The 27,776-nt window shown below is 43.9% G+C and overlaps 1 protein-coding gene across 4 annotated transcripts in view; it reads left to right on the forward strand.

Annotated features, from left to right (window-relative positions):
- VPS50 (VPS50 subunit of EARP/GARPII complex) overlaps positions 1-27,776 on the forward strand; it is a 127,702-nt gene that overhangs the window by 36,063 nt on the left and 63,863 nt on the right. For all 4 annotated transcript variants that reach the window (XM_068126479.2, XM_068126480.2, XM_068126477.2 and 1 more), the window contains exons 13-17: positions 1,690-1,816; positions 16,481-16,572; positions 20,534-20,628; positions 21,673-21,771; positions 24,694-24,784. In XM_068126479.2, coding sequence (XP_067982580.1) covers positions 1,690-1,816; positions 16,481-16,572; positions 20,534-20,628; positions 21,673-21,771; positions 24,694-24,784 — 504 coding nt within the window. The remainder of the gene's footprint in view (positions 1-1,689; positions 1,817-16,480; positions 16,573-20,533; positions 20,629-21,672; positions 21,772-24,693; positions 24,785-27,776) is intronic.

Here is a 27,776-nt window from a genome sequence, read left to right on the forward strand (position 1 = left end):
AATTTTATTTGAGAAACGAGCAAATTGAGTTACGAGCTCGGTCACAGAACGAATTAAACTCGTAAGTCAAGGTTTCACTGTATATATATATATATATATATATATATATATATATATACATACATACATACATACATACATACATATATATACATACATACATACATACATACATATATATATATATATATATACATACATACATCAGTCACTATGCGACCTTCATATCATCAGTGGAGAACCGCCAGCAAGGTGTCCCATACAGCTGCTGCTGCACCTTGCTGGGAGCGATAAGCACCGCCTGCCACACGGTAACGTTATCTCTGGTATCCACTCATCATATGGAGTCGACCTGGTTGCGGTTGGGAGTTACTAATAATGGTATCTGTAATCTGGTTCTCCAACCTAATGAGCGGACAACATGACGTCATCGCCATGCATGTCCGCATTGCCTGCAAAGCTCCAGAGGAACCATCTAGCAGTGCGTCATTACGGATTATAAATCCAGATACTGTCACAAGTGCATGCAAAACTCACAGTTACCGACCTGGTTTCGCCCTTGTTGGGGCTTCATCAGGGCAACGCAGTGAGGCTTCCATACACTTGTAACTCTGTGAACCTTTCGGTTTTTATATCAGTCACTATGCGACCTTCATATCATCAGTGGAGAACCGCCAGCAAGGTGTCCCATACAGCTGCTGCTGCACCTTGCTGGGAGCGATAAGCACCGCCTGCCACATGACGCACTGTAATGACTGTAATGACGTAACGCACTGTAATGACGCACTGTTATAATCCGTAATGACGCACTGCTAGATGGTTCCTCTGGAGCTTTGCAGGCAATGCGGACATGCATGGCGATGACGTCATGTTGTCCGCTCATTAGGTTGGAGAACCAGATTACAGATACCATTATATATATATATATATATATACACACACACACACACACACACACACACACACACACACACACACACACACACAGTATAATGGTTAATTATTGAAAATCTGAGCCGTAGCTGATCACAATCGACCAGTTGAGAGCTGATTGGTGGTTCCCTCCAATTCCGGTGAAACAGAATCGGGCCTTTAATATATACATGTTGACTGCTATTGCCATTGCACGTGGGAAATGCTTGGGATCTTCGGTGGTGCACATTTCTGTCTTTGTTGTCGATGACTCATCTAGAGGTAATGAAAGCAGTCTGAAAGCTGATTAGCATGGGAGGGGAGACTTGTATTGTGATTCTCATGCATGTGCTACTTGTGAATGGCTGCAACTATAGAGGAACCTAGCTCGAGTTTGAAATCGCAATGGGCATACCTTGTTATAGCCTTCTTGGTTGCATTATCCACCTTTATTTGGGTGGATGAGCATGGGATTGTGTGTGTGAGTGCGTGTGCAAGCGCACACATGCGTGTGCCCCTCTCGCATTTCTCTCTACCCCCCCCCCCCCTCTCTCTTTGCTTCTATTTCTATCACACCCTCCCCCTCTTTCGTTTTCTCCCATCGCCCCCACCCTCGCTCACTCACTTTCTAATGTTATTGTTTTCCATGTATTACTTAGAAGCTCTTTTACAAACTAGAATTTATAAAACGGATGCCATGTTGGTTCTTTTCTCATCTGCAATAAATTGATTGCACATGGCTTTACAAAATGTTTTTTTTTTGCCCTGTTTTTACAGTATGTAACTGTGGACAGTTACATTCCATGCCTTGCCGATTTGTGCAAGGCATTGTGGGAAGTGATGCACAGTTATCGGCATACAATGGCTTGGCATCGAAACCAGGATTGGGGAGACACCACTGCAGGTTGGCTTGTTTCCACTAGCAATGCAAAATTCCACAATAATTGCACTTTTTAGCCGTAAGCGTTTCCATGGCACAGTTAGGTTCCGCATGCTTTGGTCTCTACTGTGCAAACACGAGCAAATACATTAGCAACCATAAACATCTGGGCAGCAAACATGTTAGAAAAACACTTCAGTTTTTTCCAAAGAGAGTACTATTTTATCAATGCTAATGCATCATCATATATACACCTCAATGTGATTGTGTACACATCTCGCATGTTGTGTCATTTTGGGATGGCCTTTACTAATGGCGCCACATGTAAGCAATTTTTTTTTCAAAAACTTTCCTTAATATATATATATATGCAAAAAAAGCACCTAAAGGACTCTCAGACTGTGAGAAACAAGATTCTGTGGTCTGATGAAACCAAGATTGAACTGATCGGCTTCCGTCTGGCCATTCTGCTATAAAGCCCAGATCGCTGGAGTGTTGCAGTGATGGTTGTCCTTCTGGAAGTTTCTGCCATCTCCACACAGGATCTCTGGAGCTCAGCCAGAGTGACCATCGGGTTCTTGGTCACATCTCTTACCAAGGCCCTTCTTTCCCAATTGCTCAGTTTGGCTGGGCGGCCAGCTCGAGGAAGAGTCCTGGTTGTTCCAAACTTCTTCCATTTAAGAATTATGGAGGCCACTGTGCTCTTGGGAACCTTCAATGCAGCAGAAATTTTTTTGAAGGTTCCCCAAATCTGTGCCTCGACACAATCCTCTCTCTGAGCTCTGCAGACAGTTCATTCGACCTCATTGCTTGGTTTTTGCTCTGGTATGCATTGTCAGCTGTGAGACCTTATATAGACAGGTGTGTGCCTTTCCAAATTATGTCCAATCAATTAAATTTACCACAGGTAGACTCCAATCAAGGTGTGGAAACATCTCAAAGATGATCAAGAGAAATGGGAGGCACCTGAGCTAAATTTCAACTGTCATAGCAAAGGGTATGAATACCCTTTGCGTGATATTGTCAACGTGATATTTCAGTTTTTTCTTTTTAATAAATTTGCAAAACTTTCTAAAATCCTGTTTTCTCTTTGTCATTATGGGGTATTGAGTGTAGATTGATGAGAGAAAAAATGAATTTAAACGATTTCAGCATAAGGCTGCAACATAACAAAATGAGAAAAAAGTGAAGGGGTCTGAATACTTTCTGAATGCACTGTATGTATATATATATATATATATGCCCTATATTTACTTTTTCCACATGCGAAATTTCCATTTATGTTTATTTAAATTATACAATGGACTACAAAATGTAAATGTTTCATGATATTTGTTATATTATGTCACCTTTATCTATCAATATTGTTGAAATGAAGATTAAATAGCTGGATGTTGAAATATGTTGAAAAAGTCAAAACTTTACATGGGGTGTACTTACTTTCTCACGTGACTGTATATATATATATATAAATCGCAACACTATATATATATACATAGATACAATGCGAACCGTGGTGTCTTTCTGTGTAATTCTCTCCCGTTTACGGCGGCGGCTTCCCGCTCTGCTTTTGAAAAGCTGCTAATTGGTTATTTTGCATTTTAATTTCACTTTTCTTGATGCAATATTGTCCATCAATTTATTTATTGTCCTTTCCAGTCATCTTTAAAATTAACATGATCATCTGGGTTAAAGTAGATTTCATACTTCAGATCTTCATGGAGTAACACCAAATATATAATGGCTATATTTTACCCTTTAAAAAAAACATATTCAACCTCCGTCGCCCGATGTTGCACCACCATTTTCTGGTGGGCATTATAAGTAAGTAGGTCAGAGATTTGGCTCTGAGTGAAACCAAGAGTGCGACACAATTAACCTTTTTTAAGTCCATGAACTAGTTTAAATTAATCGATTAACGTTTCCCATCAATGGGGACTGTTACTTTTGCTGGTATGTAATAATGCAGAGCACTTGAAAATCTTTACGTTTTTACTCCGAACTTCCTGCCTTGATCACTAATTTATCTTGACCACTATCAGCACACCATGCATGGAAGCATCCTTTTAATCCTGGTTTACAACAAATAATACCCTTGCCCATATACTCTGTATGGAGGTTGTGCCGGAAGTGTCCCCAGTTGCTTGTTTTTTGCCAGCAATGGGTGTAATCTCTTTACCTTCGCCACCAAAGGTGGATGGAGGTTATGTTTTTACCCCTGTTTGCCCGTTTGTGAACAAGATGTCTCAATAAGTTGTGGACGGATTTGGACGAAATTTGGCAAAGAGGTCGTGTATTTGACAAGGACGAAATTATTAGATTTTGGTGAAGATCCGGATTCGGATCCGACTACTAGAATTTTAAAGTGATTCTTCACCGTTGGGAGATAAGGCCAAAAACGATACATAGCAGGATATCTCAAAAAGTTGTGGACGGATGATTTTGATTAAATGTGATTTTCTGCTCTACTCTAGGATACAAAACGTAAACTGTTCACCTGGTGGAGGTATGCTCCCTACTGAGTGCCATTCTAGTTAAATGTTGAGTTTGTCCTTTCTGTTTACAAGTAATTATTTTCTCTTTCGACTTGTCTTTTTACAGTTTCTGTGGTTAGGATGGAGTCATTTACAGCATTCTTAAGTATAAATACAGATATGCATGGTATTACACATTTCTACTTGCATGTTATATAAAGACCTCCTCAAGAGTTCTCAACACTCTCACTGATCTAGCAAAGGTGTCACGTGTGCATTTGAACAAAAACTTCATTAATTGCCACACTCCTTTTTTGATGTTTAAAGGCCAGCTCCTATTAACCGATGAGATGCTCGGGATATTAACTTGGTTGATGTGCGGTTGGGTCTGGTGCGTGGTAAAATAGAGAAAGGCATACATTCTGTTACGTGGTCCCCTCGGTGACTACCTGGTCTCGGTGACCCCCGGACCGTGAGAGGAACTTCGCCAGAAAGTAGTATTGTATATGCGCTTTCGCAACGCAATCCCTATGAATTCCACCCAAGAGAAAACTGATGTTCAATGATATATTTCAAGGGTAATGATACCATACAATTTCAATGATACAATCAAGGATATATTCCCCGAGCAATCCACCATCCACAATTCACACTCAACAATCAATCAATCCCCTAGATGATTAAGATGGCCATCTTACATACGTGTGTCCCCTTTTGTACTCACGACCCCCTTTGGTCTCTGTCCCTCACAATGTCTCTGGGCCCCTCCTGACCAAGATGATGGTCTGCTTCGCCGCTCTCGGGCGGTTGAACGAACCCCGGGTGGACGTTTTCCCACCCGGCATGTATCGTACCGGGAACCAAGGTTGCAGCCCCCTCTTGGCCACGCGAAGCGGGTACTGTACAGCAGGCAAAAGCCACACGCCGTTTGCAACGCGGGTTAGGCCCCAACGTGCGACCCGTACGCGTCTTTGTAGACGGTGCCGCGAACGGTGCCAGACGCTGGGTCGGTGCACGGCCACACGGTAGCTTGACGTGTCCACCGGGCAGGTATCCGTCCCGGTAACTCCTCTCGCCAGACGGGCTCGGGAACGCCGCGTTTCCACACGGCTCAATATCGGTCCCACCTCTCGTCGGAGCGGGGCGAGGAAGAAGAATCCTCGTCGCTTCTCTCCCTCGTGTCTTTCTTCTTCCGTTTCCGGTCTCTTTTTCCAGAAGGGCTCCTGACCCTCCAACCACAACAACCCTTAATCGACTACACATTGATAAGCAAAGACCTGAATAGGAATTCACATACATTCCCATAAATATGTAACACTCCCCCCCTTCAAGAAAGAAAGTTTGAACCCAGCGAAAACTTTCTTTGCCGGCCAACTTGGATAAACCAACCAGATAACTCAACCCCCCCCCCACATTATCAGTTCCCCCCGGGCACAGTTATCACTTAAAAATAAAGCAACCAAAATTTCACCACAACCCCCCCAGATTAACTCACTCTGGACTAAGCACCAGCAACGACATTGTCCCTGCCCTTTACATGTTCAATTTCCCGTTGGACTCCTGCCAAGCCAAACTCCATCTCATGACCCTCTGACTTTGACTGTCAGTTTCTTGTGAATGAAGGTTAAGGGGTTGATCAAAGATCCAAAGTTAAGCAACTCGATAGCACTTTTTCCGGGAGGCCAAGCCGAGTATTCACTACATGGATGCCTTTAGGAACGTGGAGTTCACGGTTAGTCCGTGCAGGAAAGTTCTCTACATGGGCGCCTTGAGGAACGTGGAGTTCACGGTTAGTCCGTGCATGAAAGTTCACTACATGGACGCCTTTAGGAACGGCGTTCACGGTTAATCCGTGTAGGAATCTTGGCTCGGCGGCTCCGCCGCATTCAGTGCTTCAACTTCTCAGAACTTCCCTAATAATTATGGTGGGACCGCTTGTCCCTGTAGTCCCATGAATAGCGGTCTCCTTCTCGGCCACTACTTTGACAATCCTTCCTTCGGGAGCTGCCGTAACTCAGGGAGCCTCCATAATAATATTGATTGCGGCCACCACCAAAACTACCGCCCAGTTGTCCTCTCCTGTAGACCTCTCGACGCCTACGAAATGCCTTCCCTACTGTTATGGTCCGACCCTCCAAATCCTTGCCATTCCAATTCTTCTCTGCCTCTCTGGCGTCTTTTGTGCTTGCAAACGTGACAAAGCCGAACCCTCTTGACTGTTGCGTTTCCCTGTCTCTTACCAACCGCACTTCCACCAGCGGCCCACATCTGTTGAAGACAGAGGTCAGAACTTCTTCCTCTGTTTTGAAGTTCAGTCCCCCTACAAATAACTTGGTACTTTTGTCGCCATCCCGAGCTGGTGTGGTGTTATTTTCCCTGCTGGGCTCTTTACCAACCCTCAGGTTACCATAAACTTGACCCCCGGCCAAATCATTCCCGATAACCACAGATACACCCTCTACAGGAAGCGTGGCTTGTAAACCGACGGTGACCGGTCCTGACACCAAATCGGACTCCAAATGGATGACATGAAGTGGAGCACTAACACCGCCCCCGATCCCCTGTAAACGAACACTATCCCCCGTTGCCGTCTCCTCGGACCCTGGCAAAATGCCTTCAAGCATTAAAGATTGATGTGCTCCTGTGTCCCTCAATATCCTAACCGGTCTCCGGTTAGTCGAGGCTCCATCCAGTGACACAAACCCCTCTGAAATAAATGGTTGGTAACCCTTTTGATGGCGATTTCTCACCATGGCCATTGCATTTGGAGTCGTAATAGTCGGACTCCGCTCTGGGTCTTCCCTTTTCATGCGGTAACAACTGGACATCAAGTGTCCAGGTTTCTTGCAAAAAGCGCAAGTAGGCCCGGAGGAAAAACTCGTGGTCTGCCTCGGGCCCCCCGAAATATAAGTTTGTCTTGGGCCCGCATCCCTCTGATTTCGAACAGGTGGGGTATCCACGTTGTCCCCATAATCCTCTCGAGGCCGCCGCCATGTATTGTCGTTCTCCGCACCTGCTGTTCCCCACCTCCCCTGCGGAGATCTAGGCGAGGAGTTAGGTTCGTGGACCCCTATTCGGTGGGTTAAGGCATAATCATCTGCCATGGTGGCTGCGTCCCACAACTTTGGTACTTTCTTTTCCTGCAGGTACACTTTGATGTCCTCGTGGACACACTGCTGAAATTCCTCCACCAGGATCAAGTCACGCAATGTTTCGAAGTCTTTCCCGACTCCTTTTGACTCACACCACCGATCAAACATGTTTTCTTTCACTCTGGCAAACTCCACATGGGTCTCACTCTCCCTCTTCCTGGCATTCCTGAATTTTTGCCTGTAAGCTTCCGGAACCAACTCATAGGCTTTGAGGATGTGCTTCTTCAGTACCTCATAATCTGCACATTGGTCCATTGGTAGCGCCGAATAAATCTCTTGAGCTTTTCCCACCAGCACACTTTGCACTAGTATGGTCCAGGCCTCCTCCGGCCAGTTTAATTGTCGAGCCACTTTCTCAAAGTGTGGAAAAAATTTCGCGACTTCCTTTTCACTGAACGGTGGAACCAGCCTCACATGTCTGCCCACATCCCAGGTTTTCTGGTTAGGTGTCGACCCCGTCAGCAAGGGTGGTGCCTCTCCCCGTTCTCTCATTAACTCCAGCTCCTTGAATTTAATTTCTTGCTGAAGCTCCATGTCACGTTCCTTTAATTCCCTTTCCGCTTTTCTCTCCTCTGCTTCGAGGTCCCTTGCAGCTCTCCTCTCCTCTGCTTTTCTCCCTTCTAACCTTTCCTGGAGTTCTCGTTCCACTCTCCTTTCCTCTGCTTGTTTCTCTTCTCTCCTCTCTTCTGCTTTCCTTTCTTCTTCTGCTCTTTCCTTTTCTGCTTTCCTTTCTTCTTCTGCTCTTTCCTTTTCTGCTTTCCTTTCTTCTTCTGCTCTTTCCTTTTCTGCTTTCCTTTCTTCTTCTTTTAACCTTTCCTGGAGTTCTCGTTCCACTCTCCGTTCCTCTGCTTGTTTCTCTTCTCTCCTCTCTTCTGCTTTCCTTTCTTCTTCTTTTAACCTTTCCTGGAGTTCTCGTTCCACTCTCCTTTCCTCTGCTTGTTTCTCTTCTCTCCTCTCTTCTGCTTTCCTTTCTTCTTCTTTGATCCGTTCCTGGCTCCGTAATTGCAACTCCAGTTTCCGGAGCTCAACGTCTTCTGGTTCTTCGGGTAGCCACTCCCAGGCTAACTCGTCCCATGTTCCTAATCCCACCATAGATTGTATCACCGTGGCCTGCAACTCTGCCTTCCTCAAATTAGTTCGGACCTCCAAGTTAAAATGTTTGGCCAATTTCAAGAGGTCCGACTTTAGTAACGCTCGGAACTGTGCCTCACTCGGGGTTACCGCAAAGTTCTGTGCCACAAACGCCATGGTGCCTATCGTTAACACCTGTTAACCTTCACCCAATACTTTACCCCCAATTTCCCCAAAAATTTACCAATTAATACTTAATTAATAAATTTTAATTAATAAAAATATTATTTTATTATTTTATACAATTTTAGATCCCGGACGTAGACCCAATTGCGAATCCGCAAATCGTAATTTGGACGAGCCCCCAATTCTGTTACGTGGTCCCCTCGGTGACTACCTGGTCTCGGTGACCCCCGGACCGTGAGAGGAACTTCGCCAGAAAGTAGTATTATATATGCGCTTTCGCAACGCAATCCCTATGAATTCCACCCAAGAGAAAACTGATGTTCAATGATATATTTCAAGGGTAATGATACCATACAATTTCAATGATACAATCAAGGATATATTCCCCGAGCAATCCACCATCCACAATTCACACTCAACAATCAATCAATCCCCTAGATGATTAAGATGGCCATCTTACATACGTGTGTCCCCTTTTGTACTCACGACCCCCTTTGGTCTCTGTCCCTCACAATGTCTCTGGGCCCCTCCTGACCAAGATGATGGTCTGCTTCGCCGCTCTCGGGCGGTTGAACGAACCCCGGGTGGACGTTTTCCCACCGGGCATGTATCGTACCGGGAACCAAGGTTGCAGCCCCCTCTTGGCCACGCGAAGCGGGTACTGTACAGCAGGCAAAAGCCACACGCCGTTTGCAACGCGGGTTAGGCCCCAACGTGCGACCCGTACGCGTCTTTGTAGACGGTGCCGCGAACGGTGCCAGACGCTGGGTCGGTGCACGGCCACACGGTAGCTTGACGTGTCCACCGGGCAGGTATCCGTCCCGGTAACTCCTCTCGCCAGACGGGCTCGGGAACGCCGCTTTTCCACACGGCTCAATATCGGTCCCACCTCTCGTCGGAGCGGGGCAAGGAAGAAGAATCCTCGTCGCTTCTCTCCCTCGTGTCTTTCTTCTTCCGTTTCCGGTCTCTTTTTCCAGAAGGGCTCCTGACCCTCCAACCACAACAACCCCTAATCGACTACACATTGATAAGCAAAGACCTGAATAGGAATTCACATACATTCCCATAAATATGTAACAATTGTTTGATTTTACCCAAAACGTCTAATAGGAAGTACTGGTGCTTTATGGGTTAAATTAGCATGCGAAACATTTGGGTCGCCGTTATGTAGCTGGGTCGAGATTCGTGCCCAGGCTCTGCTATCCTGCCTGACCTCTTTACAACCTTAACATGGCCTTTTTCACTCAAATGACAATGGTGTGGTTTTCGAACCCGGATTCTTGAAATGGTAAAAATTATTTTCGGTAGGGATTGCGAGCTGCCAGTTTTCTCTTCGATGTTGAAAGTCTGTGCTTCATCAGGAGAACCTTCCATGCTCAACTAGGTGATTCACTTGAAATGAGCCCCCAAACCACCACCCATTCCTTCCCTCTCACCCCCTTTCCCCTTTTATCTCTTCCCTGAAAAAGAAACCTGCGTTTTTTCCACCGCTTTCTCAACTGGTAGTTATTCTCATCTGGAAGCCATTGCACATGGTGCAGATGGCTGCAAGCAGAACCCAATTTAGCAAGATCAGCGATTCCAGGCTTTTCCTTCCCGGGCTTTTCAGCATGTTTACAAAGGCCGTTTTGAGTGTGGTTGTGATTTACCTGCTTTTGGTGCGCTTTTCATTGGAGTTGACAAACTCATTTTAGCATTTCATATATTGTTGATTTTAGTTCGAGAAACAACCTTGGCAATTGTTAATTCTTTGCCCCTTTTCCATGTAGCCCATGTCCAAGTATTTACAACCTGTTTTGACTTTGTAAGATGCACATGTGGAAGCAAAACTTATTGTTTTGATAAATGCAGTTATTTTCAATTCCATGTTTTTCCTCTCAAAAAAAGTTTTTTTTTCTTCTTGAAATATAAAATGCCTTATCTTATTTATTTTTGGATGTGACCTCAAAATACCGCTTTCTTTTTCCACTGTTATCCTGTGAGAGATCTGTAGTAGAGTATATCAGTTGAACCCCGAAAAACAATGCCTTTCTCACGAGAGACCTGATGAAAGGCTGGATTAAAACATTGTAATGACTTATGGTTGAATTATTTTATTGTTTCAATTATTTGTGGATTGGCAACTTTGGAGTGGAAGATCTGGTATAGATTGCCGGCATAATACATATCCTGGTCTTTATGTGTGGGACTTGTGTTCAAAATTATGTCACATTCTGATGAATAAATAGGAGTGTGTACTGTTAATGTAATTGCCCTTTTTTACCTCCACTGCCAAAGGTGCACGGAGGTTATGTTTTCATCCCTGTCTGTCTGTCTCGCTGTGAGGAAGATATCTCAAAAAGTTGTGGACAGAATCAAATAAAATTTTGTGGACAGGTTGGTGTGTGACGAGGACAAAATTATTTGATTTTGGTGAAAATTCGGATCCAGATACAATAATTGTTTGTTATTCTTCACCATTGAGTGATGGGGCTAAAAATTCTATATAGCACGGTATCTCAAAAAGTTTTGCACGGATTTGGACGAAGCTTGGTGGACAGGTTGGGTGTGTGACAAGACCGAATCAATTCAATTTTCCAAATGCTGTGAACATCCAAATCCTGCGAAGATCCGAAATACAATGATTTTTTAATTTTATAAAGTGATTCGTCACTATTGAGAGAGAGAGTGCCAAAAACGATATGTAGCACATATTTCAAAAGGTTGTGGATGAATTATGACAAAACTTTGTGGATGAGTTTGGTTCAGGTCTGGATGCAGATCCAACCTATTATTAGGACACAAAACGTCAACTGTTTAGCCGGGTGGAGGTATGTGCTTACCAAGTGTCATTCTAGTTAATTATGTCTCTTTTATCCCTCTGAATATACAGCATAACGTTCAGCACGACGATGATACGTGATGATGCGTCATCCCTTGGTGATACGTACAGCACAATGTTGCACATCATCTAGCTTCAGCCAATACATACTTGCAGACATCTATGCAAAAGGAGTATGCTCCATTGTGCTCCGGGCATGGCCTTTGTACACTTGTTTTGGCCAGGTGGATACAAATATGGAGCAATACTACGAAGGACAAACACACTTTATCCAGCTCTAACTGCAATGGAGTTCACATGAGACTGGAAGCCCAAGCTCCATGAGAACCTGACTCCCAAGTATGTCCAGGTCATGCACCTCCTGCAGGGGCTTGCCATCCATAAAGAGCTCCGGAGGCTGCTCACTCGGTCGTTGTCTACTGAGAGGCATGACCTTGCATTTCTCAGTAATGAATAGGAATTCCATTTCTGCCCCCATTCGTAGATCGTCTCTCAGATAAATTATGGTATTCTCTTCATCCAACAGGCAGTAGATGGTACTATAATCGGCACAGAGGCAGGTAGGATTATGCAGGTTGTCACACAGATCGTTAATGTATGACGACCACTGCAACAGATGCCCGACGACTCCATTAGCATCCAGCTTGGCCAGCAATCCCTTGTCCCATCCTCTATGAAATGCAGCATTGATATCAAATGGTACCCTCCAGATGTATGTTGACACAATGCATCCACTCATGGGTGAGTAAGTCTGGGAGCAAATGACCAGGACGGAAGCCAAACTGATCGTCGCTGACGAGGTCATTTACAATGAGATATTTCCTCAGTGCAGTGTTGATAACTCTCTCCATAACCTTGCTAATGCAGCTTAGAAGACTGATGGGCCTGTAATTATCTGAGACAGAGCACGAGCTCTTCTTATGCACTGGCACTACATTGGTTATCTTCCAGGAGAAAGGTAAGTGGACACGGCTAAAGCAGCAACTGAACGGTTTGGCAAGAGGTGTGGCAAAGACTGATGCGCACTCTTTGAGAACTCTATTTCCAATTAAATCAGGTCGGGATGCCTTAGCTTCTGCAAGACCGTCTAATGTCACGAGGCCGGAACTTAAAAGTGTTCAGGTGAGGATTGTTGCGAGTTGTAAGATCAGGATGGTCATTTTCAGCATAATCAATAATTGCACACTTCAATGCAAAATGATTGCAGAGGTTATCTGCTTTCTCCTCGGCAGTGGCGAAGGTCTGACCATACTTCTGCAAGGTTGGGATACTAGAATGTCGTTCTTTCCCTTGTATCCTCTTCACTACCCACCACCAATCATGGGGTTTAGTTACTCCAGCAGTCAGACGATCTTTTGGCCTCTGTAAGTTGTATTTTAGCCTCCTCCACTTTCTGATAGTCTGCCTTGTCCCTATCAGAGCCTCATAGGACACAACACAAGGGCTCTTACTCCCATTGTTATACGCCAGACAAACAGCTTTGTCAGCCATTTGGCAAACCTCAGTAAACCATGGAATATCGGTCGGGATAACAGTTACCTCTCCATGAGGAATAAATTTCTCCATACCTGACGATGATTGTCTCAATGTTATTGCAAGCTACGTGAGGATCTCTCTAATATGCAGATGCTGCCTGAGAGGTTCCCAGCTTGCTTTTTTGTAATTGTATAATCGCCGTTGGTATGGTTTATCCAAGACTGGTGGCTTTTTGAAGATGATCGTCATTGAGCTATGGTCAGATGTTCCAATGTTGGCCTTCACCTTTGCTGTCTAATTAGCAGCAGAGTCAACAATGACCAAGTCCAGTGGATTATCACCACGGGTAGAATATTTCACCAGTTGGTCCAAGTCATGCGTCAGACAAAGGTTGTAGCAAGCAATTCCAGCCCTATCAGTTGGGGACTTGCTACCCAACCACTCCTAATGATGTACATCAAGAGGCTTTCAATGTACATTTTGGGTAGCAGGGTTGCTGTTTTTCAGCTACCGCAGGGAGTGATGTCCCTGATCTATGCGAGTCCTGGGCTCAGCTGGCTCTGGCTGACTACCTGGTATGGGCCCCTTGTCCAGGGTAACGGATCCCCACTGCATTGTGGGGGAAGCCTCTTTAGGCTAAGGCTATGCGAAGGACACTCAGATATCAAACCGCACCTGTAGGTCAGCCTGGGCAGCACTACATCGTGGACAAATGTGCTCATGAAAGTCAATGGTGGCTCCAATCTAGGCATCACTGCGCAGCCTCTGCAGATAGCTGTGTCCACTTTGGACATCAAGAGCAGCCGTCATCATACCGACGACCTGCCTAGTCTGCTGCGCTGCTTATGTGTATCAGACTTCACGTTGCATCTCCTGCACCTAATGCCAACGATGCTCATAGGAATAGAGAGTGGGAGAGGGATAGTGCACATCTCTTTCACTTTAATCACTTTTTTGTGCAGATTTTCCCTTCATTAGGACCATCTCACCTGCTCACCACCCATTTCCCTATACAATGCAATGTTCCCTATTTTACAACCCTATACAATTTTTCCCTATATCGCACAACATGCAATGCTTAGTGAGCACGACAGCGAAGGGAAGAGGTTCGTTGAAAGTGACGACTCACACCACCATCATCATCAGATTGAAATCACCGAGAATCATCACATAATCTCAGTAGGCACCCCACTCGTGTCTTTACAGTGCACCAGGTGACCTCCAGATCAGGTGGACAACCATAACGACAGCGGCAACAACAACTACTTGTTATAAAAGATCCTTTTTTCACATGTTTCACTTCATATTACATCCTCATTGAAATTGTAGTTGGAGTGCAGTTCGAAGTTGAAGCAATTCATAGAGTCTCTCTCAATCTCTACCTCTACCTCTATATCAGTCTTTCCTGGAGTAATGCAATACAAAGCAGGGCCTATTACATGTATGAATGGTTAAAACAAATGTTTGGATAGCTTATAACATCCAAAAATGTTCTGCCTATTCTTTTTTTTTTCAGGTCACATTTTTGTTTAGGAGAGTTTGGCAAAAAAAAAAACCCCCCAGCTAAGCCATTATGCTTAACCTCAACGGTGAACTTTCAGGAGGAAGGGATAGGCCAAAACAGAGAGTGTGTATAATCAGCTTCGTTTCCTGCCTGTCTTCTGGCTAATTGTAGAGAGCACTGGGTTCGCCTTCCACGTTATCAGTCCACTCGCATTGCGGCCACTTCTCTTTGCTTACTTTATTGTTTTCACCCATGTGGGTAATGTTTGCTCGAAGGGCCAGCTCGGCTGCCCCATTGTGTTACGTGACTCTGGTTGTGTTCCTTGTGGACCCATGCTGTGTTACACACAAGAGAAGAATTGATTACCTTTTCTGTTCCACTCTGAGATCTTCACATCCCCTCCCCTTTCCTTTCTCAAGCCCCACAGGGCCTTAGCACTGGCACACTCCCTCTGGTATCGCTTCTACCCTTTCCCAGAAGTTCGTTTTGAATAAGGCCTTGCTTTCTGTTATTGTTGTATTCATGCACACTTGTTGGATAGTCTTGTGTGTGTATTTGTTTCTTCAAAATGGAGTTTAATTCATCATCTTTTGGTGTCTCCAAAGCCAGCACCATGTCCTTTATGTTCAGATGGTCTTCATGTGCTCACTGCGGACCTGTAGGTTTCTGGTTCCGATTGTCCATTTTTTTTTTTTGTTTTGTTTTTTGTATACTGAATCGAGGCTCGTGAAAGAGCTAACATTTACTTCACAAACAAATCAACCAGACAAACAAAACACACAAAAAGAGGGAGCGGAAAACAAGATGGGGAGAGAAGGGGAAGCACACAAACACAACATTTGAGAGCAGGGAGATGTGTGGAAGGGAGAGGGCTTGGGGGGAGGAGGCATGGGAAGGGGGGGGGGGGGGGTTTATTTTATGCAATTTGACCTGGAATATGTATGTGAACACAATTTTGTGTGCACATCACCAAGAAGTGAAAAAAGGAATGCGTTTTATATTCATCAGCAATGTGGAGAATCGATTGAGTGCAAGAACAAAACATTAATATAACATTGTTAGGATATCATATAATTTATTAATCAGGTTAAAAGTTATTCAATCCATCTGATGAAGATCTGTTGGTTTTTAGATGCCAAAGAATATTTTGGATGGTTTGCTCATGTTCCGTGATCAGTCATAGTCGGTCAGGAGCTAAGAATTTGATGAAGGTTCATTTCATTTTGTATGCAACCTGGCTGCTGGTTGCATCATTCCTGGGAGCATGGCTTGGCCTCTTGACCCTTTGGGTTAGGGCAAGAATTTGGAATTTGGCCAGGGTGCCGGCGATAACTCGCTTAATCTTCACTGAGGACACCGTGGGATCTTTAACATTCAGCAACGAATGCCGGGGCCTACAGGACGTCCAGTTTAACATCAATCCGAGGGACGACACACACATTGATGCCTTTCCCTAACTGTAAGACACGGGCCGAGATTCAAACCCAGGCTACGGGAGTCAGGGATGAGTGTGCCTACCTGAAGGCCATCTTGCCAGCCCTAAAGTACGTTTTTGGTGTCTTCCTTTCTAAGCCCTCTTTAATGAATTCCATTATGTTTCTCTGTGCTGAACCGCCTTTAATCTTTTTTAGATAATGGAGTAATGAGAGTCACCTTACATAGCCTGAACTGTGCAATTCCAGTATCTCAGCAAAGAGTGTGGTGATGTTCTGCTAGCTTTGATAAATTATGCAATACCTTCTTTATCTTCTGTTTTGGGAAGAAAACCAGTAGGTGCAATGCTGCACACACATTGTGCATATGGACATTCATCATGTTTAAATAAATAAATAAATAAATTCTCCATCCCAAAATCGAGGGGCGGTTTTCCATGCAACGTACATGTAACCTAGGGCCCAGGTGATATACAACAATTTACCTATTCACCATGACTTCTCAGAATTAGCAGCATTTTCTAGCAAAGAGTCGATTGGAATGTGAAACACCTTTTCGTGTTTGTTACAGATACTTCCTCGAGTGACAATGTTGACATTGCCAGCTTCGATCGGAGCTATGTCAAGAAGAAGTTGGAAAATGGCATTGGTCGCATTTGGCAGGTAAGTTTGTTTGTTTTTATTTTTCTTGGTTTTATTATTCTTTTATTATGCCTCCGCCGACAAAGTCGCCGGAGGCATTATGTTTTTGGGTTGTCCGTCCGTCCATACGCCCGTACGTACGTACGTCCTAAACCTCGTTTTTCTCAGCAACCATATATCCGATTGAGACTAAACTTTCAGGGTAGGAGTGACACCCATGCGGAATGTTTCGATGATAATTGTGACGTAATAGGTCACGTGGTATGGCAGCCATCTTGGATTGAAAGCAAATAATTAAAAAATTATTTCTCGGAAACCGCTGAATGGAAATTTTTTAAACTTGGCACATTGTCAAGTACTCCCAATGGGGAACAAAAGCATGATACTCATGACATTATAGGTGAAGTGGTGTACCAGCCAAAAATGTTTTGATTGAATTCCTTCTCCTAAAAATCTGAAATTGCATGCACATTATCTATAACCCATTTGTATTGAAATATGAAGTTTATGACATCATAGATCACATGGTTTGGCAGCCATTTTGGATTGAAGGAAAATATTAAATAATTATATCTCTGAAACCGCTCACCCTATCGATGCGAAATTTTACAAATATCATCTAACAGGACTGTTGCATATAGTTTGAAAATGATGATGTCATAGGTCACGTGGTTTGGCAGCCATCTTGGATAGAAAAACGAACCTTATCCAATCAACACGAAACTTCACAAACTTGATCCACTACCCATACATATGCAGAGTGATGGCCTCTACCCATTGTAGGACTATGCGGAGGCATATTGGCGACACAATCGCATTGTTCTAGTTTTTATTTATTCTACCAATCTAAAGAAAACATGTTGACTTTGGTTGAATCCAAACTGCCTTGGTTTGGTTGAGGGTTTATTTGTATCCTTTTCATTAGTAGTAGTATGTGCTTAATTAGGAGCTAGGAATTGTGATTGAGAGAAACTAGTTAATTGATGTGGACCCATCAATAAATCATCCATCATCAAACCCATCACTATCTGTACCTAGATTAACCAGTCGAACCCAGCTGCTCCTGGACTCTGTGTCCTTCTCCCCTGACAAGGTAGAGAAGTTTCTGTCAAACCTCGACTCTGATTCTGCAACTGGACCAGACGGCATAAGCCGTCCTAATATCCTGCTCTGCTGCTCTATCTCACCCTCTCTCTGTTCTCTTCACCCTCTCGGTCAATCAAGGTCATCTGCCATCTGCTTGGAAATCCGCCAACATTACCACTTTACACAAAAAGGTGAAACAGCAGATCCTTGCAACTACAGACCAATCAGCCTGCTCCAAATCATCAGCAATGTCATGGAATCCATAATCGCTTTCGATATTAAATTGTTCCTCTTCTCCAATGGCTTGATCTCTGATCATCAATTTGGTTTCAGACCAGGTCACTCTACTCTGGACATGCTGCTTCTGCTGACTCAACAATGGATGAAGGTCCTCAATGCCAAACTGGAAATCAGAGCCCTCTCCCTTGACATATCTTATGCCTTCGATACAGTCTGGCACCCCTCCTTGTTCAACAAACTCAGCTCTTATGGTATCCATGGAAATCTCCACGCATAACTTGCGGACTTCCTCTGCTGTCGTAGTCAACGTGTGGCTCTGAATGGAATTCTCTCATCTCGTCTTCCTGTCCAGGCGGGAATTCCTCAAGGCAGTGTTCTGGGCCCTGAGCTTTTTCTGGTCTTCATCAATGATCTCTCAGACTCTCTGGAAAATCCTCTCTATATTTTTGCTGATGACTCCACCCGCTGCCACTCCATATGTCAACCCTCGGATCGGCAGGCAGCATCCTCTTCACTCTCTACAGACCTGGATAAAATCACAAACTGGTCAGAAAAGTGGAACATGTCTTTCAATCCTGACAAATCTCACACTCTCACTATGTCACTCCGAAAAGACCATCTGGAAAACCCTCCCATCTACTTTCTCACCAATCCTCTCAAAGAAGTTGTCACTCAAGCTTTTGGGTCTCACTATCTGCCATGATCCTTCCTGGGAAAACCACATTTCCAAGGTGGCCTCCAAAGCCAGTCACTGACTGGACAAACTCTGTTGTTTGAAGTCCTTCCTTGGCACTACTGAACTTCTATCCATCTACAAGGCTTTCATCCGCAGCTTATTTTTGAATACTGTTCTCCCCTCTGGGGTGGAGCCCCCTTCTTCTGGTGAAACTGCAAAAATGAAGACTCACTGCTCACCATCACTGTTTCATTCCTCTTTTTTCCTGCCCCTGGAACAAACTGCCGCACTATCTTCAATCCCACACTTCCTTTCAGGTCTTTAAAACAGCTGTTCACCACCATCTCATATCTTCCCCTATCCAAAACCTTGATCTTTTCTACCCCAAGTAATCCACTCTGTAGTTCAAGATGGTGGAATATTGTTAGCAGCTGAGGAAGTGTGACCATACATAATTATTACCCCTCACAATCGTTCTTCCTCACTCCCCACCTGGTTTTATGGAAAATCATTGAATCCCTAGATGTGAGTGCAAGTTGGTCTTGAGATAGTTCTTGATAGACAATAAAAAGTTGGATGGAGGAGGGGAAGAGGAGTGTTCAATTACCGTGGCTGGCCTTATTATCTGTGCACTTATTTCTGTTAAATATATTAATTAATTAATATAATTTGAGGAAAAGGGGTGTTAATATATTAATCCTTCTGGTTCCGGGTTCACAGCACATGGATGTCCTGATCGACACTTGCTCCTTCCCGTTGATCTAAACTAAGGTCCCTGGACCAGATACGTTGTGTTTTAATGTTTTATTTTTATTCCTGTTTTGCTGGTCGTGGTTTTCATCAATTTTTCTGTCCCAAATCCTGCTGTGTTGAATCGTCCAATTTGTGTCTTGGGAAAATTCAGGCCTACTATTGATAGTCAGGTTGTGTTTTCCCTGGGAGTGTTTTAGGCCAAAACAAAAATTGAAAAAAAAAAGTTCGCTTTTTTGGAATTTTTTTTTACAATCGCTCTTTAGTGCCTAAACCTTTTTGATTAATGGCAGTTATAATTATATACAAGTACACATTTACATAAAAAAAAAAATCGCAAACATTTGAATACAAATAATAAAACAATTCCGGAAGTATATGAAGTTTGGGTAAGGCTTCTTCCTCTTCCTGACGGCATCACACTTGACTCAGAAATGTGATCAACAGCACATTCAGCAGCATATATTCACCAAAAAGGTAAGATGATTATTTGGCATTTGTGGTGGATTCTGATTTGGATGTAATTGCTTTTCCATTATATCTGCCCTCATTTCAAATATGTAAATGTTTATTTTTCGCTTGAGCAACGCCGGGTACTCCAGCTATAAATACTTAGAAACTTTACTCGGGGTACAAATACAAATACAACTTTGTCTGGGGGGTAACATAGGTTATGTGGCCGCGGCCTCATGCGGAGGTGTGGGGGACCGGGAGAGGGTAAATGTGTACCGTGTAGCGCCACCTGGTGATGGTGGCAGAGGGTATTACAATTTCCTTTTTTTACCTGGGCAACACTGACGTTAAAGCACTCTTTGCACGGGTAAATTTTTCCTCCTTTCCTTCCCCGCTCCCCCCAAAAAGAGGGAGTCTGTCAAAGCCCCCCCCCCTCTCTTTCCTCTCCTTTCCTCTCCCTTTCCGCAGGAAGTCCGCAGTATATCTTTCCTCTCCCTCTCCCATCCCCTCCCCTCCCCACCCCCTTCCACTCACCCCACACCCTTCTTCAATCCTCCCTCTCCAGCCTCCCCGCCTCGCCCGGCAACGCCGGGTACTCCTGCTAGTACTCTATATTAAAATGATTTCAAGTGGAAATTAAATCTTAAATTGACTTTTTGGTGTTGCAATAAGATATGCTAGGTTTATTTGGGTCAGCATGCAATCCCAGAAGGATTTTTTTCCATTTATTTTCATCAGACTGATGATGATGATGATGCACTGGTGTCCAATTTTCAGGATGTTCAGCAGAAAGTGAAGACTTATATTCTGGGCACAGACTTGTCACACTTCAAATATGACAACTTTATTTTCGTCCTAGACATCATAAACAGGTATAGTATGGTGATCTGATGATATACATCTCTTAGAACTTTATTTTATCGCACAAAAATAAACAAAACAATGTTTTTTTTTATTCCAAGAATATATTTTGTCTTTTGATGACATAATGTTGGCCTGTTGTTGTTTTGTTTTGGTGTTTTACCCTAATGTTGTGCTTTTTGAAGCTACTCTGATTTTGAAAGATTTATCCGTGTTGGCCAGAGTCGGTGCTTATTTTTTGCTATATCCCTTAACACTTTTTAACGTTGCTTCGACAATAGCCTGCTCTGTGTGCCACATGACATAGTTCTGTGGATCAGCTTTCTTGCACCAAAGGAATGTGAGATGGTAACGGGGCTGGCTTAACATGCATGCTGGACATGCTGGCTTTCACCCTGTGAATTAAAGTAATCTGTGTTGCCTGCCATGTCAATGAGCCAGCATTCCTGAGAGTGAATCGCTGCAAGGATAAATAAATAAATAAATAATAAAAAAAAATAAAAAAATATACACACACACACACACACACACACAAATATAGCATTGGCACAAATATAGCATTGGCACAAATATAGCATATAGCACAAATATAGCATTTATATATATATATATATATATAAAGAAATTGGCAATTTCACTTCATTGCAATTTGACGATTACTCTAAGGAGAGAGTGGTAGAAATCTTCAACACTAATATTATGCTTTGTAGATTCTAAAGTACAAATGAAGCACATTTATTCAGTGATCAATGGTAGTTTGAAACAGCACTGACTTAAGGAGTGAACGAAAATTGCGGAAGAGTTGGAAACAGATGTCTAACAATCAAAATCTCAATTTTCTGTGATCCATCATCTGAGGGACCTATTTCCTGGCAACAATGGTGAATTATGTTGCCAATTATTCAGAAGTGCCACATGAAAAGCAAACACCAAAGCTGAGTTTGAATCATTTGCTTTATTATCCTTGGGTTCTTTCATCGAAGAGCATTGAAGTGATGTTAAAATTTTCTTTGGCAGTGAGGAGATACTATCCAAAAACCCCCATTGCCTCACAGGTTGATGGATGTTGGTGATGAGTTTTGTGGGAGCCAATCAGAAGGACTGCAAGAGTCCATCAGGAAGCAGAGTTTGAATTACTTCAAGAACTACCATAGGTAAGCAGCACAGATTTGTGGGTTTATAACTACTTTTTCACTGCTGGGTTACTAGCATGAGCAAGTTTTTTTTATGGCATAGCCCATAGGGCAAAGCTGTCTAGAACAGTATTTGTCTGTCTGTCTGTCTGTCTGTCTATGTATGTATGTATGTATGTATGTCCCTCACAAACATACACCAATCAGAGCTGAGGATCTGATCACATGATAGGGGTGATGTGATTGCGTCTGTCATGTCATTACGGCATACGATGGCTGACTCCACACACTGCCATTTTGATTTATATGCCATTCAGGCCGAACATATCGTCGAACCTGTCATATATCACAATCTGCATGCTCTACCTACACGTTTTTCATTCAGTGTGAAACAAAAAAAACGATTGTTAAAATGACCATTGTTACGTGCTCCTCCCCAAACCCCGGTCACGGTGTACCTCCGAGCCCCGAAAGGAGTCACGGCAGAAAGATGTGCTATTATGTGTGCCAATGACCAATGGTGAAACCACACCAATCAATTGTTACAAAATCAAGTATTGTATTAATATCACACAATAATAAGAAATTGCACAAGTACAATAAAATCTCAATTGCACAACAAACACCATATAATTCCTATGATGGTACCACCAGTTTCTTAACTCAATCACTCATGGTACTCCATGTGAGTGAAATGTAACACCCCCAAAGTCACTGTCACGACACCAGGCCAAAGTCAATCCACGCTCCGGTGATCACAAGAAAAAGGTCGTATTGAGACCTGAACCCAGGACGGCTGACAGTCGACACTGCCGAAGAGCCGCTGGGTGGGGTCGGGCCGACGTCGGTCAGGCAAAAGTTCACCCAAAAGGCGACTGGGAATTCACACCTTCGGTTCACCAGACAAGTACGCTGACATGAACGAGCAGCGGCTTCCAAGCGGAGAACCGCGAATTCCCAATCGAAATCCACGACACACACGAGAACCAGGCTAACGGCTGGTGCGTGGTGAAATGGCTGGTGCGAGGTGAAATGGCGGACGGGCCCGTAATGGAGGCGTACCGGCTCTCCAACAATGATTCACTTTCGGAACCAACCGCAAAACCCATCACGCAGGTTTATCTGCCACAGTAATACCGACTCTGTCACAGGAATCCCTTTCCCGGGGAAACCAATATTCGCTCGTGACCAACGTCCACCAGCGTCCGCTCGACACCTTGAAGCCGATCGGCCTTTCTCTCCCGATCTCACTTGAGCCGCTTCAGCCTCCTCTTCCGGTTTCTCCCGATCCATTTCGTTTTTCTTTTAAAACACTAATTTTTACCTTTGAAGACAGTTATCTCCATTTCGCTCAAACTATAACAATAATAGTATATGAAACTAAAAATGCTTCCAGTGGATGAAAACCACAAAGACGGAAGTGACGAAATCCGTAACACCATCAAATATCGAAAGCATAGGCGTTACGGGTCTTCCAACAACACAGTCCATATAGGCCTTAGGCTTCATACCTTCATGCCTCGCCTTCAGGCCGCTCCGCTTCGGACAAATTAGCCCAGGTTTCTTAATACAGTAGTATTGTTTTCGTAATAATAACAACAATAATAATAATATTGTAAATATAATCGTAACATTGCAATCCCTTTGACGTGACTGAAAAGTTACTGGATTGAAACGGTGTATGGTTGGTTCATTGTTGACTCAAAATATAGAATAAACCAGTGTCTCAATGCAATCTCTTCACTTCCATGGTGACCGACAGCTTAGAGGCTTAGAGTACTTCAAAAATATTTAATACTCACATTATTTGCTAACTGGTATCTCCACCCAGGTCATACTATCCTCTTCAACTAAAGTATCAAACAAGCCCGGCTACACCGCTGTTAGACTTTCGGTCTTGTTTAAAGATAGCGAGAAAACCATTTAGTATTATGGATTACATAAATGCCTCCCTCTCTCCCCTCTCTTCTCCCCCCCTTCTCCCCCCCCCCCCTCCTCTCACCTCTCCTCGCACCCCTCTCTCACTCCCTCCCCCCTTCCTTGTCCTCCCCTCGCTCCCCCACCCTCCTCTATCTCCCCTCTCCTCTCATACTTCTCATGAGTCAGTCTGGTAAGGCACTGAGCTTCTATGATATATTTCGGTTGTGCATCTGATTTCCCTGTATCTGTCACTATGACTGCTTTGGTGGCAGCCGTTGTGGGAATCAGTTGCAGACCGACCTCGCAAACTTGGAACATAGTTCAACGCGTCGATGACTCAAAGTCTGTAGAGTTAGTACCTGAAGAGCATTCTCATACGATTCGTACTGGTCTCGGAGAATTATCCTCAGAGCTCGTTTTTTAATTTGTTCAAGCATATTTGACTCATCGATGGATGGTCAGAGCGGAATGCCATACTGGTGAACAGTACTCATTAAGTGTTCTCTTGTATGACTTGTACACCATCATTAGGTCATTCTTCGAGGCACCAAAGAAATTTAGGACTCAAAGAACATACATCTTACATGAGGCTTTGAATGCAATGTACTGAACATGTTCATTTCATTTGAGATCCTTCTGGATTATTGCGACAATAAGTTTCATGCTGTCGCAGTCTTGGAGCTGCATGCCGTTGATTTTCACTGAACCTTGGGCAGGTCTTTAGAAGTCGGCCAGAAAATAACTCACCTACTCTTCATGAAGGACACCATGGGAACTTTTAAATCAAATAACTAATGCAGGCAGATGGGATGCCCTCGATTTAATGTCCATCCGAGGGACGGCACACACATTGATGAATCACCCTGCCTGTGAAACACCAGGATAACAGTTTATATCTGGGTATGGGGCTCGAACCCAGCTGAGACAGCCTAGAGGTGAGTGTGCGTACCTCTAGGCCACCCTACCAGCCAATAAGTGATTAATCCTGGTATTTGATGTTCTGTCATGTTTGTTACTATGTAGAGCTCGCATGGAGGAGTTACACATGTTTTTGGAAAACGAGCTGTGGGAGTTGTGCCCTGTTCGTTCAAATTTCTCCGTCCTGCAGCTCCACGTGAGTAGCAATGAGCATTCCTTACTTTTTAGACTCGTATTTGGTTTGACCAACCAGGCTTTTTGGAGTTGGCCATTTAACAGTACAATAAAAGCCTTCATCTCTTAATTTTGATATCCCAGGTTTAAATTCCCTTTACTCTCTTAATTTGTCCATTCTCTTCGAATTTCCTCAAACTTAAAATGATGTACACTGACATTTGTGAAGTCGCTGAGGTCGCATTGCTCTTGTGTTCGGGAAAGTGGGTGAGATTTGGAGAGGAGTTCTTCATTCAAAATGAGGATGTTCTCAAAGGCACATCGTCCTTTGGAACCCCAAGCTAAATGCAGCAGAATTGGAGACTTGGCATGTTGTTTTTGAAAAGCTTGTATGCTTTTGGTGGTCCATTCATCCCAGGGGGCGGATGCAGGAATTTCAAGACGGGGGGGGGGGGGGGTGGGAGGTGCATGAAACTATAGCGCTTGAGGACAGGGGGGTCTGGTGGTCCTCCCCCAGGAAATTTAAAAAAATTGATCGTCAGAAACGGAATTTCGTGCGTTCTTGGAAGTTTCTGCAGTTCCTTATGTTCTTCCCTGGTCCAACAGTTCAGCAGATTCGCACTGCCTGCACCCTCATCCTGGATCGAAGGCTGGGGGGAGGGGTGCGCACCCCCTGCACCCCCCCCCCCCTGGATCCGCCCCTGCATCCCTGTTGAAGCTATTGTTGCTCCTCTGGCTATGACAAACCAAACGGATACTCTACATATAGACGTTAAACAATACACCGTTTCTTAGCTTCACTGTGCAACACAGAACTCATAACATATACTGATACTACTGCATCGTCCTTTGCTTCACAATTGCTTTCACCGTAAATTAGTTGTGGTCGTCTCTACTGCTCATGGCACCGTCATGTCTTTCGTTGACTGTTCTGCCATAAATTGGTCACAACTTCCTTTACTACTTATTTATCCCATCAGGTCGACCATACGCTGCACTTTTGTAAATTAGTTGCAACTGCCTCTGCTGCTCACTACACCTTCAAGTCGATTATTATGTGTATTTCCTTTGTGCATTTGCTTTTGTGTATTTGCTAAGGATAAGTCCAAGATGAAATAAAAAAATTGGGTCAAGTGTGTATATTTATAAAATGTGTCTGTGTGACAGAGTGTGACAAGTGACAAAATGTGTGACAAGTGTGTCTACAGACTTGGCATTTAATATGGAATATTTTTTTGTGGGGGTGAACTTACTTTTCAAGATGACTGAGAACCAAAAGTTCATTGGAATTATGTTGAAATTATTCTAGATTTTGTTAATGTGACCTTTAAAAGAAACAAAAACCACATTTGACATTTCGAAGCAAATAAATTGATCCTTGAAAGTGATGTAAACTGATATCGAACTCAATTCACGGACAGTACTGTGTTAAACTTCTGTACGTTTTCCAGAAGTATCTCTTTATTTTGCACATTAGCCAAAAAAAATTTCAACAAAAACAAAAGCTAAATTATGACTGGGATTACGGACAGTAAAATTACAGTTCAGTACTTCGTGTAACTCCCACGAGCATTCAGGGGAGCACGTACACGTCGAGGCATGCTGTTCACGAGATTTGCCAAGGTTTGGACAGGAATCGCTTGCCATGCAGTGACAATAGTCTGCTGCAATTCACACACAGAGGTAGGCTGCTGGTCCAAGTTGTCGATTTGATGCGTTAATTCTGCCCACAAGTTCTCTATCGGATTCATATCCAGGGACATGGCAGGCCACTCCATATGCTCTACACCACGGTCAGCATGAAAGTGTTGGATCATGCGAGCACGATGAGGCCGTGCATTGTCATCTTGGAAGACAAAGTTTCCTCGAAAGGCTGCACGAGCAAATGGAAGCAATGTTTCTTCCAGAATGACCCTGTACTTGAACTGGTTCAGGTTTCCATTCAGAACAACCAGGTCAGTTTTGCCCCCTGCATGAAAAGCAGCCCAAACGGTCACCCCACCACCTCCAGCTTGGACTCTTGGCACTATACAATCTTCGTTGTGGGCTTCATGCACTTGTCTGCGCACTCGGACGCGGCCATCTTGACGATAGACCAGAAATCTAGACTCATCACTGAAGCTCACATGATTCCAGTGTCCTGGCTGCCATTGATGGTGCTCTCTGGCCCTCTGCAATCGGCGCTGGCTGTGTTGTCTGGTCAGGTGTGGCTTTCTCAGGGGATGCCTGGCACGACAGCCTGCTTGAACCAGTCATTGGTTGACTAGCCTTCTGGATACAGGCACATTTGTCAGTTGCTGCCACTCAGCCCTAAGCCGATTAGCTGACTTGGTACGGCCATTGCAGACTAACCGGTGCAGCTGGCGATCATCTCTCGTTGTGGTTCTGCATGGACGTCCTGGCCTCGGTATTGGAGTAGGGACACCCCTCTGAGCATTTCGTTTCAGGATCTTTGACACCTGACCTTGAGTGATGCCATACTGCCGAGCAATAGCACGCTGTTTCATGCCAGAATTTCGTAAAGCCACCACTAAATGACAAACAGCATTGTCAAGTTGACGGACCATCTCCAGAGGAAGCGGCAATAACTTTTGTAGACGTGCAGCAGTTGTTTTCCACTAATACAGAACGCAACAACCCATATATACCTGATTGTGAAGCCAATCGTCAAATGTACCTGTCGTTACATTTTGTCACGCCACCTGTGATATAATCCTGTTATTGACTTCTTGCTGCGAAAGACAATCAGTGACATGGTTCTTTCAACAAAGACATCACCGAAGGGTAAAAGAAACTCACCAGATTGATATACTGAGTTCAGAAAGTAAACCCAAGTCAAGAAACAAAAAAAATTCCATATTAAATGCCAAGTCTGTAGTTAGTTTGCTATTATCAATGGCACGGGTTTTGGTTAAATGGCCTATTTACTAATCGGGATGTTTTTACGGCCTTTTCAAGCATGTCAGTCTTAGTCGCCCTGTGGGAGCATGCGACAACGTGTACAAAATCCCACA

The sequence above is a fragment of the Myxine glutinosa genome, chromosome 10, assembly GCF_964187855.1.
Source record: "Myxine glutinosa chromosome 10, kmMyxGlut1.1, whole genome shotgun sequence".
Taxonomy (NCBI): domain Eukaryota; kingdom Metazoa; phylum Chordata; class Myxini; order Myxiniformes; family Myxinidae; genus Myxine; species Myxine glutinosa.